We start from the raw sequence: 21,468 nt of genomic DNA, 5'->3' as shown, positions 1-21,468 counted from the left end.
TCGTGTCACAGTTTTCGTTGCCATACTCCTCCGAAACGGCTTGACCGATTTTGATAAAATTTTTTGTGCTTATCCGGTGTCTATGAGAATCGGCCAACATCTATTTTTCATACCCCTAAATGATAAGAGTAAAGCAGAACGGCGTTTGCCGGGTGCAGCTAGTATGGTCATATATTTCTGTATATATGATACAGTCAAAACCAATGACTGCCAATCGTCAAGTATTTGAGAAAAGGCGTCGGTCAAAAATGTTTTTGACAATTTTTTGCAGTCAGGAGTGGTTTTATAATGGAATAATAATCAAATAATTCAGTATAAATCTGACGTTACACAAATAAGATGCAAACAGATCGTTGTATACCTATAAAGTTTATTTCTGTTTGAGTGTGAAAGGCCCCAAAGCCGCTGGCCGCTCCCGCGACGTGCTCTCTTCGCTCCCTCGGTTTGTCAGGTAGTTCATACATAACCAAACACATACAGGTTTGACTGTACAGTACAGAACCAAACACATACAGGTTTGACTGTACAGTACAGAACCAAACACATACAGGTTTGAATATATAAAAAAGAAAGTCATCTCTAACAACACTCGAGATCGGCTGAACCTTTTTATCTCTGCTAGGATAAGGATAACAATAACAAAAATTTTGAAACTATTTAAAATCTACTATCTGGGAGGAGCTCGGATGTTTTTAAAAGTAATTATTCGCAACTAATTATTTTTAAAAACATCAGACAGTATTGTATCTGGTATTTATTATTGAATAAATTTATTGTTAAATTTTTCAAATAGATCAGTCGCTTGTGGCAGTAGTTATAAAATATGTATGACCTTTATTATAATTTTAATATTCAAAGACAATTTTTCAACTTGTAGCTTCCACTGTCCTTCTACTCTCATTTTTATGAACTTTCCATTTATACAATATTAAAAAAATCGTTCCACATCTATACTATTTGTTTTACCTACAAAGTATCTTGTGAAAGAAAGAGTACACCATTCAAAATTTGCTGCGACCGTGTTTATTATACTTACCCCTGCTTAGGGGGACGTAAATCAGTTCGCGCGCTTGCGCGGATCAATAATTATCTCCGTATTAACTATGCGCTTACAGTTAAAATAGGGTTGATTTTAAGGATAGCAAGGTATCGAACGCTGCTGTAGTATAATGGACCCTACAGCATATTGTAGTAAAACCAGCAATGGAAAACATCCTCCAATCCTTCGGTATAATATCAGAATAAAATATGTTTTACGTTATCGTAGTAGAGGGTTACGCATGCGCTTTTCATCCCTGGACCAAAGTGGACAAGTGTAACTAAATAAGGACAGCTTACAGAAGTCTTTGTGAAGGACGTGTTAAAATATATATTTAATGTGAGTTGTTTTATAATATTATACTCTCTATATAGTAAATAAAGCCATAGTAATCATAATATTTATAAATGTTAATATTGTGCTTACTGTTTTAAGTCATAAGCAAAAGAGATACATCTTTGTATTATTTTGCTATGCTTTTTGTGGTGCAGATATGCTATGGCGGGTAGTATAATATATTAATATTAATTATTGGAAATATTTCATATCAGGTTTGATCGTGAATGGTATATCGATAGATATTTTCTTTATCAGTAGACACACAATTAATGAAACTCAAAAATTAAAAAACTGTTATCTAATTTGTAGCAGCTTTAATAATGAAGTAACTGCTAGTATATAGTATATTAGTTACTGATATTTAGGTAAAAGCATTTGTTTTGTATATAGTTTTTATTAATATTAATTAGTAACATAAAAGTCATTAGTACCAACAATTTTACTTTTTTCCAAATCATTTTTTTACTCAGTACTAAATGTAATTTATATATAACGAACATTATTTACGGTTTTGTTACAACAAAATTACCCTATGCTTTTTCAAAGCAATCTTTGTTACATTGATTACTTGATAAAATCAATATGAATAATATTGTTAACAGGATGTCGTGTGGGGCAGAATGCCTCTCCCTGGGACCTCCTCCAGACTCCATCGTGCATATGCCGCCTCCCCCCCTACCGGCGTTCCTCGCGAACATGGCAAACTTAACACCACCATGCAGAGCCTTCAAATGTCCCCCACAACACAATAACGAAGATAACTCTCTGTTCCCGGGCGTTGAATACCACGAATTACCACGACATGGTGAGACTTGGTACTAATCAATAGCAAAACAAAGGAAAAAATTTGAATCCTTAATAAAAAATACATATATAACATAGATGTGTCGAGATTAAAAAAAATGTTTCGCAATTTATGAATATGTTGTCTGTTTATCTAATCTGTCAGTATGTACACGCCACGTAGTCCCTTTCCGGATACGGATTTTAATGCGGTATTTAAATACAATTTATTCAAGAGGAATGATTATATGTCGTCTATAACATGGTATGATGCTCCCGTTCGACGAAGGAACGGGTCACTGGGGAAATAGTAATAAGACTTTCTATTAAAGTCACAATTAACTTAATCTAACATGTTATTAAATGCTATAAAATATAAGTACACTCTAATTAGTTCAAATGTTAAGATAATTCACAGACATTTAATGACCAGTTACCAAACACATTATATATATTTAGGTATTAGTTATACATTGTACGTAAAATAGTCTAGAGTAAAATGCCAATATCATATCCTGTAATAGAGTCCTAACTATAGTGGTAATCAATATATTGTTTAAATATCGACATATCCAATTAATTAAAAAATGATCCATTACGATAAAAATTATAAAAAATATCAATTTCAGAGCCAGCTGCCACAGATGACACGTGGTTTTTGGTGTTAATAACATGCTGTATCGCAGTTTTGTGCATTGCTGCTCTGTTGGCTCTGTTTCTTCTGAAGTGTCGAGAGTAAGTGGGATAAATGATAATGATTTAAATTATAAAATTCAAATATGGTTTTGATGAAACTCTATAATTTCCTGTTCTTGTCTGTAATTTGCCTGTTTTTTTTTAATAAAAGTTTTTAAAAAAACCTATCCACCCGTAATTCAAGTTTCAACTATCTTCATATGAATCTATGCTCGATTGGAGAAGATCAATAAAATAAATAATTTTAATTTCTTGCTTTAGGGCAAGAGGTGGATGCAAAAGTGGAACTGGAAAAACTAGCGGTTCAAATGCTTTATATGGCAGCGCGGCTCTGGATTCTCGAGTCCTATGGGCGGCTCTCACTCCCCGAGGCACCAGGCATTTTGTTGCCGATACTTATCCTCATGATGAAACTGAAGACCACCACTACGAATGCGTTGAACCACCTCTGTACAAACTTGGTCCGCCTGAAGACCTGGCTATCACTCGACATTACAACGTAGAGTACGAAGATCCCGCTCCTTTAATAGAAAGCTATTCCGACCGAACAGAAGAATACTTCAGGAATGGAATGGAGACTCTCCGTAGAGGCAATAGGCCATTAGTTTCCTCTCCAACAAGAATTGAAAGACCAAACTTGCCACCATTAAATCTTCAGCCCAGAACCCTCCGCCGTGCACCCCATTCTCGCAGGGTCAGCGATGCAAACAATTCGGAAAAATCGACCATCTGAACCGAGAATGGCGCGGTATTTTCCGTCGCCGATTCAACAGATATCGATTATGAGTGGTCGATTACAGATTCAAACGTTGATCGACTTGTATAAAGACAAATAATATTTGTCTTGAAATATGGAATTATAGTCCAATAAAATCAAAAGAATCTGAAAGGAACTCTATTGTTTTGTGTACCAAAGACTAAAGATATTCAACTTTACTGTATAAAAGTGATCACTTATCAATACCATAGTAGAATATTTAAAAAAGAGGCAAAATACAGTAGATAATTTGATTTATCTATAGCTACATACAGTAGCTAGTAGTAGTAATCCACTTTACTGCACTTAAACACCTAATTTATAATGTACCATGTGTAAAGCAAAAACAGTGCTTGAAAAAAAATATTTATTAGGTCCGATCTAGTCTACTCTAGTTTTCATTCTAGTCATTTTAATATAAACTTATAAATAGATTAAGTATATAGCTGTAAAATTAAATGTAATAAAAAGTAGGATAACGATTTTATTTGTTTTAATACATGTGCAAAATAAATAGAAAAATGTGACTTTTGTACCATCTAATAAATTATTCATAGTTACGTAAAAAATTTTTTTCGTTATCTTCGACGTACCCGTATCCGTATTCTTTAATTCAATAATACAATAACTCTGAATACGACTTCTGTTTAAGATCCCATCGTCCCAAATGTTCCAAAAGCAGCATTATTATATTACTCTTTAGTATGATCTATTCTACGCATGAACGCTAAAAAGGTCCTATTTTGTACTAATGAATATTCATTAAAAGCTTCCGTTTTATAGAATACACAATAAGGTAAATCATAAAAACCGCCATATTAGGTATATATTGAATTGCAAACTGGAGAACGCAAGTTTAGGGACATTATTTCACATTAATAAGAATTAAGATTTAATGAACGCCATATTTTCAAAAAAATGACAGTTGTCACTTTTGACATTCAATTGGCATTTTACTTGACATTCGACAATTAACTAGCCGTAGGTGGTAGAACGCGTCTATCTAACAAATTGTAGTTAGAAAAAAGAATTTTGAAATAACTTACAATTAGTATGGTGCATTTGTTTGATTTTATAACTGAATATGAATGAATAAATCACACTCTTTTATTTATAAGTAATAATAAAATAAGTAACAATGACTGACGAAGTAATAAAACATTCTGTGCACACACTAGTGTTTCGTTCTTTGAAAAGATCCCATGATATGTTCTTAGCAAATCAAGGAATGCTACCACCGATCGACGAAAAAGCGTAAGCATATAACTATGTGATTAAAGAATTTAAATTTGTGATACCCATATCACCCTAAATAAACGTTTTAAATTTTAGGGAGAAAATACTTAGAGCTACTAAAACACGGGATAGTTATGGACTTGTCATGTCAGCTGTACAAAAGGCACAAGCCATCAAACAACAGGAAGCGAGCTTGAGCCGCCCAGAAACTCCCCATGACACAGGTAATTATTATAAAGACAAATTGTAAAGACTTATTACTTTCAGAAATATAATAATCAAATCAAATTTACAACAATAAGTGCAATAATGATTATTTATTAGAGAAAAAGGCATACATAACGTAAGTCTACTCAGCAACTATAAAAATATACACTAGACCTAGATATTGTTTAGTTAATATTATATGGTATTTTCTTGTGTTTGATTTTACACGAGTATTATACATGTAGAAATTAAAAACTTTAATGGATTCTAAACGCGATTTATTCATTATATTATTAACCCAACGTTTCGAACACTTTACAGCGAGCATGGTCACGGATCTCCCAGTTCAAAAGATTTTAATTTCTAATATTATATGCTTGTAAGAAAATCAAAGAAAATACTGCTTCATGGTTTATTTATGTAAATTAATGAAAATATATTTTATTCATTCAGAAATAGCGGAATCTGCAGCCATTGCTTCAGATGGAGCCATGCTTCCATATAGTGGGCCTGCTCCTACAAATACAGCAATCACACCCCTACCAAGGAAAGCGCCAGTAATGCCGAGGCCCAAGTGGCATGCCCCATGGAAACTGTTCAGGGTTATATCTGGACATCTTGGATGGGTCCGTTGTGTTGCTGTGGAGCCAGGGAATGAATGGTTTGCTACTGGTAAAGTATATTGATCAAAACTTATGTGATATAGATTTTGAGAAATAAATTAAACAATAGATGGAAGGTCCTATAAAATAATTAACCTCTTTATTTACACCAAAGTACATTTATGATTTAGCTGTATAATCTAATTTGAGCTCCTCAATATTATAGGTGCTGCTGACAGAGTAATAAAGATTTGGGACTTGGCAACTGGTAAACTGAAAGTATCTTTAACAGGACATGTGAGCACAGTAAGAGGTAAGTAAATTATTAGCTATATTTATAATCATGATACATAATATTTTGAAAGAATGTGTCAATAAGGCAAACCTTGGCTCTTAGTTATCCTTAAGTTTTAATAGTTTTACTATACTTAGGATAATAAAAATACCAAATACGCACAAAAACTTATAATATTGTTTGTTATAAATAAACATTTGTTTCTATTCAGGATTGGAAGTTTCTGCTAGACACCCATACTTGTTTAGTTGCGGTGAAGATAGACAAGTCAAATGTTGGGATCTTGAATACAATAAGGTATTATATGTTTGTTTTACTTTTAATAAATAAGACTAAAATAATCTTTGTTTTAGACTTTATTGTTATAAATTTTGAAAAAAACTAGCTATGGTCAAGCCTTAATTAAAGTCCATTCTTCAAAGATTCAGTAGTTTTAACATGATTGAGTAACAAACATCCATTTAAATTGAAATTATCATCAAATTTGTTTGAACTTGTTAATCTCATGAATTACTGGTTCAATTTGAAATTTACTTTTTGTGTTCAATAGCTAGTCCATGTATTAAGGTATAGGCTATATGTATAAGACATGCGTGAAATCGCGTGGCTTAGCTATTTTATAACATTATAGAAGATACTGTATTGAGTATTGTAATGTTCCAGGTTATCCGCCACTACCACGGGCACCTGTCCGCGGTGTACACGCTCGCGCTGCACCCCACCATCGATGTGCTGGTGACGGCTGGTCGAGACGCGACCGCTCGCGTGTGGGACATGCGTACCAAGGCAAATGTACATACGCTCGCCGGCCACACGGACACCGTCGCGTCGCTCGCGTGCCAGTCCGCCGAGCCGCAGGTGAGCGCACAGATAATTAATTAATTGATTGTAGATGCGTTGACAGGCTGGAAATGGAATGTAAAATTTAACTGTTTTTTTTTTAATTAAATCTAAACAGTGTAAAAGAAGAGAACAAAAATAGACACAGATAATTAAGCGCTTTAGTGTAGTAAACATATTATATGAGGCAGCACAAAAAAGTATCAATTTGAAGTTTTATTATATTTTTTGTTATATAAAATATAAATTTTCAATTTTGAAGTGTGTTTTTTTATTAAAACAAATTAATATTGAATTTTGTTGTAATGTTAATAGAATGTATATGAGCCAGTAGAGTCTATGAGCGTTTTACAAAAGACGAATGTTTATCTACTATATAAAAATAAGTCGGGTTTTCCTTCCTGACGCTATAACTCCAGAACGCACGAACCGATTTCCACGGTTTAGCATTCGTTGGAAAGGTCTTGGGCGTCGTGAGGTTTATAGCAAAGAAAATTCCGGAAAAATTTCAACAGAAAAGCGGGAAAAACGAAGCCATCTGGTGGCGAAACGGAGTTCGCCGAGTTTGCTAGTTATTTATATAAAGTAGCTTGTAGATCACATTAATAATTAATTTATACAATGAAATTATTTTCAGATCATTACTGGTTCACACGACTCCACGATACGTCTATGGGACTTAGCTGCTGGCAAATCAATGTGCACTCTCACAAACCACAAGAAATCAGTTCGATCTATTGTCATCCATCCAACGTTATACACATTCGCGTCAGCTTCACCAGATAATATAAAACAATGGAAGTGTCCAGAAGGAAAGTTCATACAGAATTTATCTGGACACAATTCTATTGTTAATTGTATGGCGGTGAACCCTGAAGGTGTACTTGTAAGTGGTGGTGATAATGGCACAATGTACTTCTGGGATTGGAGGACAGGGTATAACTTCCAGAGATTACAGGTTGGTATTATGGATGTGTAAACTACAATTATAATGTATCACAATCAGAATTTTAGATGCTTTTACTTTCGAACATTTTATTTAATTCAGCATGCGAAATATTTTAATTAAGTGAATGTCGAAAAATTTATTAATGGTTAAAAAAAATTTTTAAGAAGCTTTTTAATTTTTTTGAGGTATTTTACGACTTTATTATTATTATTCGATATTCTAGGCAGCAGTACAGCCGGGGTCCATGGACTCGGAAGCGGGTATATTCGCTATGACGTTCGACCAATCCGGATCACGTCTCATAACCACAGAAGCTGATAAAACCATCAAGATATACAAAGAAGACGATACGGCTTCTGAAGAGACGCACCCGATCAATTGGCGCCCAGAGATATTGAAGAGACGAAAGTTTTAATTAAGAATAACTTTAATAAAGGATTTCGTAATGAATATTTGTTTGATTTTATACAGCAATCGCTAACTGGCATCATCAGATTTTTACTACCTCCTACTAATGAACCAAGCGCTTGCGGCGTCGTTTAATTTACAGCCTGTTTGATATCTAGCCATGTAATTTATTAAATGCACCGCATAATTTTATTACTGTAAGTGCTACCCACTCATCCATTTGAATTCGCTGCCAACCAAGCCAATTAGACCGTAGATAAGTATTTAAGTAGAAAGTTACTACTCGTGATGCTGTGTAGCAAGTATTTATCTATTAATTAGACACTTAAAGATTTCGAAGGAAATTTGCCACAACGGAAGCCGTATAGTAGTGAGCACTCTTCATATCACGAACTAGACGCATAAGCGACAAATACGCATGTGCCGCTATATACATAAAAAAATATGAGTAGTCCTACACCTTTGAGATGTGTGTCGTTCCCCCCTCCCAGAAATCCAGAACTACAAGTTTCTTGTAATTATTATGAATAATTAGGACTTGTTGTAAACAGAACATGTAAAACAAATAGTCATATATTTGTATGTAGGTATGTGTAGAAGTAAGTTCTTTCTGTTTAAGTTATACTAATATACGAAACCCTTCACTACGAGTACTAGTTATGTTATCTGTGCTACGAGTGTTAATACACGCACGAAGCACTCGTTAAAATTATTTGTTCTATAGCAAGAAGGGAGTAATAACTACCCGTATTATAACACTACTCTTTGGTAATAACCATGCTCAGGGCCGTCTTAGACTGTGCTGGGGCCCTTGGGCACACAAGAATTTGGGGCCCTTTTGGAATGTAAAGAAAGTGAAATACATTTTTTTTACTGTGATCTGCTTTATTATGGGTAATCTAATCTAATATAATTAATGATTTTGATGGTTTTTCGGTGATTTATTTTTGAGCTAAAACTTTTTTTCTCTTTTGTGAACCACTTAGATATGTTCTTTTCGACATAATGAAATAATATTTAAACGAACAAATCAATAGTTCTATTAATTTTACCCAAATTACATTAAACAAAATTAAATCACGACAATTGAAATTAAGTAATATATTGAGTAATAACTTTAGGTAAAAAGTTTCGACTGAAAGTTTTTCATAATTTATCCGGGGCCCAACCATAGACAAAGTCGACATTTTTTATGGTCGCTTGAATTTGGCATTGGAGCGGTTTGCCTGGATGATCGCTAGATAGTGTTCTTTGTAAATTAGGTAGGATGCGTTCAGAAATACTTTTAAATAACTGAATAAAAAATCAAATGATATGTAAGTTGAAAATAGACATTATAGACTCTAGATTATAAAATTTATAAACTCAAGTAATTGTCTGGTAAGTTATATCAGACCAAAAACAGCCCTTTAGTACAGCCAAAAAGCGCACTAAGTTTAAATTAAGCTAGAAGCTACCGTGTCTATACACCGCACACAATCGAGACCCTGTAGGCTTGATGTCACTCAAATTCATATAAATATATTGATTCGAATAAATCTAAAAATTATCGATATTCGGGCATTGAGAAAACTGAAATGAGTATTTTGAGATTAAATGTGAGAGAAATTGTCGGCCCTTCGGGGCCCTCTGAGGAAGGGGGCCCTGGGCACTGGCCCCTTGTGCCCTTATGGTAAAGACGGTACTGACCATGCTGTGCATAACATATTTTAGGTGATAGACAAGGCGAAATTTTGTATAAGTTAGTATAGTAGGTATAACTTATCTTTCGTTCACATTGTAAACTGCTAACTTAGGTTTATTTGAAAGCGAAATAGAAACAGACAGCTTAAAAACAGGGCAATGTACGGTTTATAAGTTATCACGTTATATATGTAACTATTCACACGTCCGGTGTATCAACAAAATAAAACAACCATAATATATATAAAACAAAATTTATTGCATAGCTCATTTCGTGTTACATTGACATGTTTTATTAATTTGCTCGAACATAAAGTCAATAACTAAAAGCATCAATCCATTCTTGGAATGTTTTGTTGTTTGACAAACAGCTAATAATTTACGATATCATAATAATTAGTTATGTTAATGAACATTACTCATAATCAAATATAAAAATACTGTCATGATTTTCAAATCTATAAAAAGAAAATATTTTTAAATCAAACAATACAAAAAACAGTATAAGACTAGTAAAAACTGGACAATATTGGGCCAAAAGTAAAAATTTATACAAAGATTAATTAAAAGCGAATAATAAGTAATCTCCTTTGACTACAAGAGTAATAAATTTAAGCCAGCACACTTCTTGTTGTTACAAATTCTATCAAGTTTCAGTCTTTCATATTCATAAATGCATGTATCAAACCTGCATACAAAACATATTCAATCATCCACTATTTCTAGACATGAATATTAATTTATAAGTTTTATTATAAGCGATTATGTTTTTGCTCAGGCGCTAAAGAATAAATAAAAGTGTCTTTGTATGCATAATGTTTTTGTATGGAATCATATTTCATCATCCAGATCAAAGGATTCTTCTGGAAAATCGCCAACAGTTACATACACTGGCCTGACAAAGCCTCCATATTTAGGAGGACACGTAAAGTACCTTTTTCCATTCACTCTGAAAATGTAAAACAAAAAAAATAATTTAATGTCATTGAAAATTGGGAGTTAAAGCAGTCATTTGTTTTTGTAGCAATATGAGATACATTTTTTTTTTTTTTTTTTTTTATTTCACAATCGGCAATGGAGCTGGTGGGACGCCTGATGGTAAGCGCTACCACCGCCCATGAACATTTGTAGAGGCGTAAAGTCGATTACAGACCTTACGCCTCTACAAATGGATTGCCGACTTTAAATTGGGAAGGGATTAAGAAAGGATTGGCGAGAGGAATAAAGGAAAGGACTGGGAAGGAGAAGGAAAAGGATATGGGCCTCCGGCTCCCCCACTCACCGAACGAAACACAGCAGAATGCTATTTCACGCCGGTCTTCTGTGGGGGTGTGGTACTTCCCCGGTGCGAGCTGGCCCAATTCAAGAATATATACATTCAAGAATATATTCATACAAACAGTCAAATCATTCCTTTTTATAATATCTTGGCTTGTCTTGTATTCTTGATTACATTCCATTTTAAAAAATAAGTGAAATGAGGATATAAAGGTTACTAACGATCCATCATTCTTTCCCCTCGGTTCATCATATTGCACACCAATCCACAAACCCTTAGCTCCATCTAGTGGTCCATTGTAACGAACTGTGGCCCTACGAGTTGGCTGTGATGGAACCCGCACTTCACACCTAGCACCAACTAGAACAGATTCTGCTATCCTGAAACATATAAATTGAATTTTCAACATAATGCAAAAATCTTCCCTCTGGTAACTTATCTTTCTTTAACAGGGATACTATTTTAGTTTAAATATACTTTGCTTTAATGAAAAGTAAATCAGAAAAAAAATTTATTACTTTTACAACATACCCAAACAAAAAAAACTTAACTTTTGAAAACTCAAAAAGTCATGTTTGTAGTAAAAATGTAGGTAATTTTTTTCTTAGTTCTTACTTGGCTTCTTCCTCTAATTCTTTCTGCTGAGTCTCCTTCATTTTATTCATTTCTTCTTCATTGTATTTACCAAGTTTATTACGCTGCAAGAATGACCTTAGAGTATCACTCTTTTTCTCATATTCTTCTTCAGATAACTTGAACCTAAAATGAATATACTTCATTATAGTATAATTCATTATTTTTGAAATAATGGAGGATAATGTTCATTTCAGTACTCTTACTATAAAATAACAAGAAAACTATTTATATCACTATGAATTCATAATGAATACAGCATTTAATAATAATATGGTACCAACCGTTCAGCACTATCTGTTGCATCAAAATCTTTGACAAGTGAAAATTTATCAATTACATGTATCCTCATCCCATCATCTATAGGATATGACCCAAGTAAAGCACTATCATTATCAATTTCACAAATTAAGTTGTTTTTGTTGTCATAAAGTTTCAGTTTCATAGTTGTTGCCGAACCTCCAGTAACCAGTTCTAATTTCGTCTGAAAATTTTAACAAAGTCACAAAAATAAAGTGAAAAGAAAATATAGGAATAAATTTTGGAAAATTGTTATGTTTATGTCTGTTACAGTTAAGTAAGCAAAATATTACTCGACTAAATTTTTATACCAACAAATAACAATATTTGCAACTAATTATCAGAGATCTTACTATGAATCATATTAACCTTAAAATCCAATACAGTAATAGCTTTTTTGAACCTGCGTTCCACAGGAGGACCATCTTCAGAATCAGATTTTGTAATGTGTACATTAACATAGTCCTGCGTTATAACTTGTACACCTTCCATCCTAAAGATTACAATACTATTTTTCAATCAAAACTTTATTGGGATTTTTTTCTTAAAACAACAAACAATACGAAAATTTGCGCAGATGACAAATAATTTTTCAATTTACAATGTAATTGTCAAATTATAATATGTCAATGCCAAAAGAGTCATAAACGTCAATCCAAGCGTATATAGTTCTAGTCTAGTACTACTAGGTAGGTAACCAGTAGGTAAAGAGTTAGTAAAAGTAAAGTAAAAAGTTGTTTATTGCTACAAACATTTAGTATAACATAAATTTTATATTACATATTGTGTCGCATAGAGAAGCAAAAGGTCGCGTCACAGCTATTGCTGCTCAACTTGAGACCTCGGCGAAGACGAGGTCCCTTGTTCCGCGTTCCCGCGTCCACCCGGGTGAGCGCCCGACCGAGTACGGCCCCTCGGGCTCCCTCCATTCCTGCGACAGCCCAAGCCGAGGTTCGCGGTCCCCGACAAGGGGGGGACGCCTTTGAGCGTGTCGCTACCAGGATGAACCATCAGTTCACCCACGCGCCCGTGTTAAAATGTAGTAGCCCTTCAGGCTAGCATTAAGATTCATCTCAAAAAAAAAATCAACTTGAGAGTATCACACAACGCTGATTTTCACATGCCCCTTATAATATTAATTGTGATATTATGCTACTACTTGTCTAATTAGACTTGGCTGGCACCGACTTCAAATAGATTAGTGGTTAGCGTTTATTTTGTTTTTCGGTTTTGAAGTCGGATCAATTTTTGTTAAAAAATAATAGAGGGTTCATTCGATAACCCACCACGCTGGCCAAGTGCGGGTTGGCAGATGTCACGTGTCGTCGAACTTTTGATTCTCGGACTTTTTCTTTTAATAAAAAGCAGTGGTGACTCAGTGGTGAGAACCTCGGACTTCAAAATCGATAAGTCGAGGTTCGAGACCGGGCCGAGCATGCGGGAAATAAATTGATTTTTCAATTTATCTGCACATGTGGAAAACATCACCACTGCTTAAAACGGTGAAGGGAAACATCGTGAGGAAACCGGCATATCCAAGAACTCTGCAGACCCAAAAGGGCAATCTAGCATTATTTCGTATTTTTACAAATTATAATAATAAGATCGATTATGCCAAGGGTTCGATGGATTTACGAACTGAGCGTTCTGATTGGCTACTGTAATTCTAATTATCCAGTCAAAATACTCGAACTCGCAAGTAATTATATTATTAAACAGATCTATTATTGAACCAAAAATTTGCACTTATGCCTTCTGCTGGTACGGGTGACTGCATTATTCGTAATGACACGCTTATATTTATTATTAGCTCTTTTTAGAGTGCAGAGTTGCCCCTTTTAGAATAACAAGGAGACAGCAATATGCCCGCCCTAAGATTAAGTAGCCCATCAGGCTAACACTGAGATTTATAACAAGAAAAATTGATCAAATGAACAACTTAAATTAATAGCCAAAAAATACTAATTAGAATTGTATAACAGAAAATGTATAGACGCTATTTATATATTAACAAGTCTAAAATATATATATTTTTTTAATATAAATGTACTCTTGCAAGGGATTTTGTAGGAATATGTTTTAAAGTGATAACTTCTCATGAGGGTAAGCCGGTTCGTTACATAACGCGTTACGGCACCAGTCTGTCTGTCTTCCCTTTATCTCACGCATTCGGTTTATATTACCACTGTTGGGCGACCCGAGTCGTCTTTTTTTTTTCCCTACCTTAAGTAAAGTTCCATATCCACAGTACAAATAGTTACTAGAGTATGATTTCGCCGTGGAACTGTAGCCATAATATAGAAAAAGATCACGAGTTACCACTGGGATTTGCAACCCTACAAAAAATATGAAAAATATGCTTTAATCTAAAGAAACGAATGATTAGATTAAAAAACTAAAATATTCACACTATCAACTTGACTATGGTTGCTAAATAACTTATAAAGTTTTATACATAATAATGTTATAATTGTTCTCTATCTTCCTTTTGCGCAAAATAAATATAAATGACACTCAACACAAGCAATGAAGCGGTATTTTCTATAAACCACTTTATACATAAACTTTCCCAAACTCTGGGAGCATTTAAATTAAATAAAATTTATGTTTCCAATAGTACTAAGCTATATGCATTATGCATCAATAAATATGATTGGTAAATATCAATCACATCCACAGCCACGGAGCAAACTCATCACCGGTGGAAAAGAAACCATAATAAAAAATCAAATATTTGAATGGCAAATACAATAAATAATTCTAGTAAGAAAATAAACTGTGGGCATCTATCTATACATGGTCTAGTTTTGAATGCACCGAACCTAACCTAACCCATCATATTGAATGTCTATTTCATAATTAAACGGTTTCACAACGATAAGTCATATGCAGTTTGCGGAAAAATAATCAAATAAATTACGAGCCTTATGGTGTGTACGGATACATATAAATGACTTTTTTTTATTTATTCCACAATATTAAAAAATGATAGATACATAGAAAAAAATCACGCCTCAGGTACAAAAAGGGCCACCAATGTAGAGCCAAAAGTAGAGCTGAAATGAAAACAAGAAAAACAAAACAACAATGTGTGCAAATGGCACTTCGGCGAGGCAGCACGTTTGGATCCTTTTTTTGTTTTGAATTATGAATCAAAAAAGCACAGTGTATTTTTAATTTTTATTTAAGCACAAATATGACAAACATTTAAGCATGCAATTTAACTTTATAACTACACCAACTAACGTGTTCTTATTATATTTATAAATCAAAGCCAGCTATATAAATTTATAATAATAATTATAAAACAAAAATTATATTTTACATCACGTGAACAATGTATTATTTAATTTGTAATTTTAAAATATTTCTACTTTATTACCTTATGCATAAATGAAGATATAGAATTTTGTTAGTATCTTTACGATGAAATTAGATGATATAAAAATAAAACTTGTCTACCTTCACCAAGATATATGAAAAACAAAAATGAATAATGAATTGATCATAGTTCATAATATTAAATTAAAATTACCTAACTAACGATTGTATAAACACTATATAGGTCAAGCCTATTTATCTGAAGAATTAAACGATGGCCCGTATCGTAAACACCTAACGTGGCGATTGAAGATACTTGAAGAATCCATTTTGTTCCTTATCTTCTATTTCCAGTGTTGATTCGGGTGGCACGGCGTCGTCGAGGCCTTTGCACACATTGCTAGTGATATAATTTATGTTGCAATGGATTGCAATGGTTATTGGAGGCTATATTAGGCTTAATTTGATATGAAACGAATATATCCATTGCGACATAATTTAAAAAAATATATACACTCGTCGACAACAATTGCTTTTTTATCAATAAATAAAAAAAAACTTATTTTAATTCTGTTGAAATAACTAATATATCTGATTTTTTAAAAGTTACGGTTTTAAAAAAAAGATACAAAATTGTTGTAGACGTGCGTTTTTGTATTTATCAACATAGCAACCGTACCTGGCCCGGGTCGCTCCACTTGAGCGCCCGGGCGGGTTCCTCTTCACCGCCGCAGAAACAAAACACCAATAAGGCACTCGGTATTTATTTCAATCGTATATTGTATAAAATTATCTTTGGCGTTATAAATCTGCGTTAATCTATTTGCAGCTCACCAGTGCTACCAGATCGACGAGTTAAATTATATTAATTGGTGTCATTTGATGACGACCATAATTATTTGTGATAAATATATTATTATGTCAATAAAATATTTAAGTTACATTTAATTTTTGAATAGCACTGTTGCTAATCTTCAGAATATTTATATAACGACATTTTCGAACAACGCGGAACCTATTCTGAGCTGGCAACACTGCGTAGCTGTGTGTTTGTGACGTCGGGCCTGAACGCGTCACCCGAATCAATTCCACTGGAAATATCCAAACTTTATCCACCGCTGTCAGAGATCACCTTCTTTGCTTTGTGCTATTTCACTTTCAGTATTATCTTGTACTGGTTCATTTTGCGTTACTTCCTGCACCGTTTTATCATTGAATATATCATCGGATTTGTCAACAGTATCAGTGTTGGGTTCATGTTCGATTGGTTCTGGTACTTCTTTTGACGCAACCGAAAAACTCGTATCTACAGCATCGTTTGCGTCGTAAAGGTTAGCTGGCTCACTTACTTTCTTATTTTGCTCTCGGCTATCTTCGCTATTACCATTAATCATATTTGTTTCTACTGTTGTTTCTACATTAAACATATTTCTTTCTTTATTATCATTATCATTTTCTATTTCATGATCGTTTGATGCTTGAGTATCTTCATTTTTTGTAACATTCGATTCCTGTACATTACTTTCTAACGTATTTTCTTCTAACAGAACACTATTATCTTTAGTTTCTAAATCATTGCTTTCATTATCTACATTCTTTGATTCCGAGTCTATTTTAATAATATCCTTTACTATAGAATTTGTTTCCTTAACACTGGGTTCACTAGTTTGTTCAGATTTGCTTGCTTCATTATCATTCGTATTATTTTGAACTTCTGTTTGTTCGGCTTCTTCATTTTGATTTGTGGTTTCATCAGCAGCACCCCACCTAGACTTTCTATCTTTATCTCTTCTCGTACTTCTATCTTCTCGAGGTTTAGTTCTGTCATCATGATTTCTTCTTCTATCGTTTCTATCTCTATTATATCTTTCTTCATGTTCACTATTTCCTGCACTTCTTCTGTCCCTTCTTCTGTCATCCCATTCGTTCCTCCTGTCCCACTCTCTATCCCTATTCCAACCCCGTTCAAATTGTTCGCGATCGTCAAATCTTCTATTTCTATCAAAGTATTCGGGGGGACCATCAAATCTAGGCCCATCAAACTGTCTATCTCCTTCAAAAGCTTCATATTGCCTTGGTCCTTCGAATGGCGGCCGAGGCCCATCGAAAGGCGGTCTGGGCCCATCGAACGGTGGTCTTGGACCATTGAACGGAGGTCTGGGGCCATCAATTGGTGGCCGTGGGCCATCAAAGTGAGGTCGAGGACCGTCAAATGGTGGTCTTGGGCCATCAAACGGCGGACGTTGACCATCGAAAGGTGGTCTAGGCCCATCGAAGGGAGGACGCGGTTTAGGACCATCAAAAGGAAGTCTTGGACCATCAAATGGTGGTCTTGGCCCATCAAATGGCGGCCTAGGTCCGTCAAATGGTGGTCTAGGACCATCAAACGGAGGTCTTGGACCATCAAACGGAGGTCTTGGGCCATCAAAGGGTGGTCGGTTATCAAATGACATTCGATTGAACGGCGGTCTATCAAACATGGGCCCAGGGCCACCCTCAAATGGTGGTCTTTCAAAAGGTGGTCTATTGAAGGGCGGTCCCATGTTATTGAATCTTGGTCCAAATGGACCTGGGCCTCCTGGTCCCTGATCCATCCACGGCCCTGAAATGATATACGTTTATTGTTATGTGTTGTAAGGATCTGTTCGCATAAATTTTTCAGACCGAATATTATTGTGTTATTTTATTTTGTACTGTTTCCATCACTATCATCTAAATTAAAATGTTTCCTATTTTAGTTCATATTCAGTCTATAAAATTAGGAAGTAGAGAGATTCATACCTCTGACAGGCGGTCTGATCGGAGGTCCTCTCATTCTTAGCTCTGCAAATTAAAAATTTGCTTATATCTTTATATATTTATGTATGATACTCAGAAATAATAAAATAATAATAGGAAATTTGGAAAGAGTATTAAAAAAACATACATATTATATTGCAAGAACTCAAATTATAATAATTACGGAATTATATTATAATCGCACGAAAAATAACCGCATAACTACAAAAACAATACAAAATAATAATATAGGGCAATAATTTAAAATTACGTGCGTTCAATAAATCATAAAGACGAAGAAAATCTTAAAGTAAATGTTAAGCACTGGAAAAATTTATTGAATTACACTTTGTTTTCACGATTTGATCCAATGTTGGTAGCATTATTATAGTTTTATATATATTAGTATTGAAGAAATTTAGAATTCTAGATTAAAATCAATCAATTTCATATTAAATTTTGTCAGTAGATAAGCAACTATTCAGGAGGTTACTGTGTCTTGTGTTGTAAGTATTAAATAAAAATTTCTAGAAAGTTAGTATATTAAAATGGAATAGAATCTTTTTTTACACGTGTAATAAATGAAGAGCAGTGAAATAGCTATTTTCAATGTAAATAAAGAAGAAAGGCACAAATATGAATATTTTGAAAAAAGTTAAGATGCAACCGTTAAAAGGATCGATATAGAGAAGAGCAAAAAATTTATGAATTAACTCACCAGCTCTGAACATTGGCGCCATTTGTCGTGGTGGAGGCAGCTGAGTCCATCCGCCCTCGTTTTCAGCGGCATTATCACCCCCTGTAATGTGTATTAACCACATGCCTACATATATTTCTAATAAAAGTATTTTATTTTTGTAATGATTTTACTACTTTTATGTTCACGTCATGAGAAATTCAAAGAGGACATAAATTTAGTGACATTTAAAAAATAAATATTATATTGGCTTCACATTCTATAACATATTAGTCTTGAAACGATGCTAGTTGCCATATACGTATTGAAGTCTTATCAGAGATCATATAATAATAATTAATGCATAAAAATATATAAATCATTATTAAGCAAAAAAATAAACGCGGTACAAAACAAACACCACATAACCCGTGATACAGTGTAAATCTCTCACACATAATGTGAAGCTGTCGAAAGAAAAGTCTGTTTAGTCATTCGTTGACCAACATAATTTAGTAGTATAATATGGGGGCGTGACGAGCCTAGAGTATAAATATAATGCTACAGAGATTTTTGAATGTGTGAAGTAAAATTTTCCGTTGCAAAAAATCTTTTTTGTTTCAAAGAAATTACAAAGCAATTTGTCTTCAGATAGTGGAGTGTGTGAGTAATGTTGTTATGATTGCGTTATATTTAATTCATAAAGGTAGTTTGAGTTATCGCAATGGGATGCGTAAAATGGGGGAATCATCATAACCACATCAAACAGCACATCTCTTCTTTCTCTCATTGTTAATGGCTTAACCTAATAGAGGGATTGCGCCAATGTCCAGGGTAATTGGTCAGTGAGTGAGTTAGTGAGAGTTGAGAGTCACAAATAGAGAGACAATCCGACTGATATTATAGTGACATTTAACATTTGGAACTTGGTGGCAAAATACAGACAAAATTTTTAATCACTTGGAGCCGCTAAAAACAAACATAAACAACTCAATTATCGATCATCAAATATGGTTTTTCCAGATGATTGCAATTAGTACAGATTTCGCCATATGCGAAAAGATCTTTGAAGCACTACACAGAGCTGAACCATTTATTTTATTTACATAAGTTTAGAGGTAATTCTATAAATTTTTGGAGATACATTTGACTTGTTTGATTACATTTTTAAGTTTTCGTGATTCATATGGAGTAACAATAAATATTACAATATAATGCGAATACACTTTGTATCACATTATCCACATTAGAATATAAGACCAATACAATTTAAATTTAACAGCATAATGATGTTTTAATAAAACTTTTGAGTCCCCTCTGGTGTATCTATCGTTGGGCATTTATGAGCGCGAGTTAGTTACGCTTCTATACATTTTTATTTGTGAAAATCATAATTAATGTTATTTTTAAATTAAAAAAAAATGTATGTTATATTGATATATCTCATAAAAGGCATCAGGTTTTTACAAATTATTGGATATCTAAAAATTTGCGCATTTCTACACATACATATTGTTATCAAATTTATCTCGTCTCTCGCTACTACCAGAATATTATATCAATTTCCATAAGGGGAAAGACTATGTTTTGAGTATGTTACAATTTGACAATTGATATTTGAAATAACTTTTAGTCTAATGCTATATCTGTGTCTGTAATATTTAACGTTGATATCTCATTTTACGAGTAAGAAAAGTATAAATTATCTATTTTTTTTCCTGAAATTACACTGTGCCATCATTGTTAAAACACATAACCTTATAGACATTGCATCTGAGGGGAATACTTGACAATACATAGACATAGATCTTATTTAAGCCCACACAAGTACGACTTTGTTTAGTTTCAATCAATTCTGTGATCTGTAAACATCTTTTGTTTAACATTGTAAATCAAATTTCTCCTGAATGAAATTTTATCTACAAGAGCTCAATCTATGATGTCATATATGTATATTATATGGAATTGTCTTTATCAAAGATCGATGCATAACTTTCTTTCAAGTGCGACTAATTCAATACGTTATTCTCTTTTATTTCTGACATATGCAAAGAATGACTTATTTAATGTACTATTGTGTTACTACGTTCATTTGAAGACCGGCTAAGATAATTATTACTATTAGTACCTTTTATATGTATAACGATTCCTTTGTTTTAAAAAATACTAAATGAAATATTAAATACTAGGTGCTCGTCCTGGCTACGCCCGGAGCATTTAATCAGGATAAAAAGTATCCTTTCATCCTAGTCAGCTCATACTCTGTCTGTATGCCAAATTTCATCAAAAATCCGTTCAGTAGTTTCAGCGTGATTGACGGACAAACATACAAACAAACGAACTTTTACATTTATAATATCAGTGTGATAGTGTGTTTAAATATTAAGTATAAATTAAGTTAATTTTCAATAAATCATTGATGTTTTTCGCACCTCCGTTTACCTAAGTTAAACTAAGAATAACTAACAAAATTCGGTTTTTATACAGTAAAAAGGGAGGTCTAAGGCCGCATTTGTACATTCTGTAAGAACTATTTTCTTATCCAGTTTTATCATTTTTTTATTTTTTATTTACAACCTGAGTTTGTACAATTGAGAGTTTTCAATAATAAATACTTATTACATATGACTAAACATTTACAAAATAT

The 21,468-nt window shown here is 33.5% G+C and overlaps 5 protein-coding genes across 7 annotated transcripts in view; 3 read left to right on the top strand and 2 right to left on the bottom strand.

Annotated features, from left to right (window-relative positions):
* The window catches only part of LOC119833945 (SR-related and CTD-associated factor 4-like), a 32,905-nt gene that overhangs the window by 7,775 nt on the left and 3,662 nt on the right, over window positions 1–21,468 (top strand). The window lies entirely within an intron of this gene.
* On the top strand, window positions 1,274–3,842 carry LOC119833948. Its single transcript, XM_038358195.1, has 4 exons — window positions 1,274–1,378; window positions 1,981–2,183; window positions 2,791–2,896; window positions 3,119–3,842. Coding segments are annotated over exons 1-4 (783 nt in total). The 5' UTR covers window positions 1,274–1,376; the 3' UTR covers window positions 3,591–3,842.
* LOC119833947 (pleiotropic regulator 1) lies at window positions 4,580–8,193 on the top strand. The gene is made up of 8 exons (XM_038358194.1): window positions 4,580–4,868; window positions 4,947–5,074; window positions 5,511–5,729; window positions 5,886–5,972; window positions 6,166–6,251; window positions 6,618–6,812; window positions 7,432–7,752; window positions 7,967–8,193. The coding sequence occupies exons 1-8, from the start codon at window positions 4,753–4,755 to the stop codon at window positions 8,156–8,158; spliced, it is 1,344 nt and encodes a 447-aa protein (XP_038214122.1). The 5' UTR covers window positions 4,580–4,752; the 3' UTR covers window positions 8,159–8,193.
* On the bottom strand, window positions 10,075–12,634 carry LOC119833949 (tubulin-folding cofactor B). The gene is made up of 5 exons (XM_038358196.1): window positions 12,416–12,634; window positions 12,031–12,230; window positions 11,729–11,872; window positions 11,335–11,493; window positions 10,075–10,783 (listed from the first exon to the last, which is right to left on the bottom strand). Exons 1-5 carry the CDS (start codon window positions 12,536–12,538, stop codon window positions 10,666–10,668), a joined length of 744 nt encoding a protein of 247 aa, XP_038214124.1. The 5' UTR covers window positions 12,539–12,634; the 3' UTR covers window positions 10,075–10,665.
* Window positions 15,213–18,948, bottom strand: LOC119833946 (cleavage and polyadenylation specificity factor subunit 6-like). Of its 2 annotated transcripts, XM_038358191.1 has the most exons (3): window positions 18,864–18,948; window positions 18,149–18,190; window positions 15,213–17,969 (listed from the first exon to the last, which is right to left on the bottom strand). In XM_038358191.1, exons 1-3 carry the CDS (start codon window positions 18,883–18,885, stop codon window positions 16,489–16,491), a joined length of 1,545 nt encoding a protein of 514 aa, XP_038214119.1. In that variant the 5' UTR covers window positions 18,886–18,948; the 3' UTR covers window positions 15,213–16,488. The 2 variants fall into 2 exon arrangements, with proteins under 2 accessions (XP_038214119.1, XP_038214121.1); XM_038358193.1 differs by lacking the exon at window positions 18,149–18,190 and having other exon boundaries at window positions 18,864–18,947.

The sequence above is a fragment of the Zerene cesonia genome, chromosome 18, assembly GCF_012273895.1.
Source record: "Zerene cesonia ecotype Mississippi chromosome 18, Zerene_cesonia_1.1, whole genome shotgun sequence".
Taxonomy (NCBI): Eukaryota; Metazoa; Arthropoda; class Insecta; order Lepidoptera; family Pieridae; genus Zerene; species Zerene cesonia.
This window is presented reverse-complemented; position numbering and strand designations above follow the sequence as displayed.

Excerpts from the sequence above, each read along its gene's own strand:
- LOC119833948 (XM_038358195.1), top strand. Across the intron at positions 2,184-2,790 it reads CCACGAATTACCACGACATG|AGCCAGCTGCCACAGATGAC; the intron begins GTGAGACTTGGT and ends TATCAATTTCAG. Across the intron at positions 2,897-3,118 it reads TTTCTTCTGAAGTGTCGAGA|GGCAAGAGGTGGATGCAAAA; the intron begins GTAAGTGGGATA and ends TTCTTGCTTTAG.
- LOC119833947 (XM_038358194.1), top strand. The coding sequence starts at position 4,753 with ATGACTGACGAAGTAATAAAACATTCTGTGCACACACTAGTGTTTCGT. Across the intron at positions 5,973-6,165 it reads ACATGTGAGCACAGTAAGAG|GATTGGAAGTTTCTGCTAGA; the intron begins GTAAGTAAATTA and ends GTTTCTATTCAG. Across the intron at positions 7,753-7,966 it reads ATAACTTCCAGAGATTACAG|GCAGCAGTACAGCCGGGGTC; the intron begins GTTGGTATTATG and ends TCGATATTCTAG.
- LOC119833949 (XM_038358196.1), bottom strand. The coding sequence starts at position 12,538 with ATGGAAGGTGTACAAGTTATAACGCAGGACTATGTTAATGTACACATT. Across the intron at positions 11,873-12,030 it reads GCAACAGATAGTGCTGAACG|GTTCAAGTTATCTGAAGAAG; the intron begins GTTGGTACCATA and ends TATTCATTTTAG. Across the intron at positions 11,494-11,728 it reads GAATTAGAGGAAGAAGCCAA|GATAGCAGAATCTGTTCTAG; the intron begins GTAAGAACTAAG and ends TATATGTTTCAG.
- LOC119833946 (XM_038358191.1), bottom strand. The coding sequence starts at position 18,885 with ATGGCGCCAATGTTCAGAGCTG. Across the intron at positions 18,191-18,863 it reads GGCGCCAATGTTCAGAGCTG|AGCTAAGAATGAGAGGACCT; the intron begins GTGAGTTAATTC and ends TTTAATTTGCAG. Across the intron at positions 17,970-18,148 it reads GATCAGACCGCCTGTCAGAG|GGCCGTGGATGGATCAGGGA; the intron begins GTATGAATCTCT and ends ATATCATTTCAG.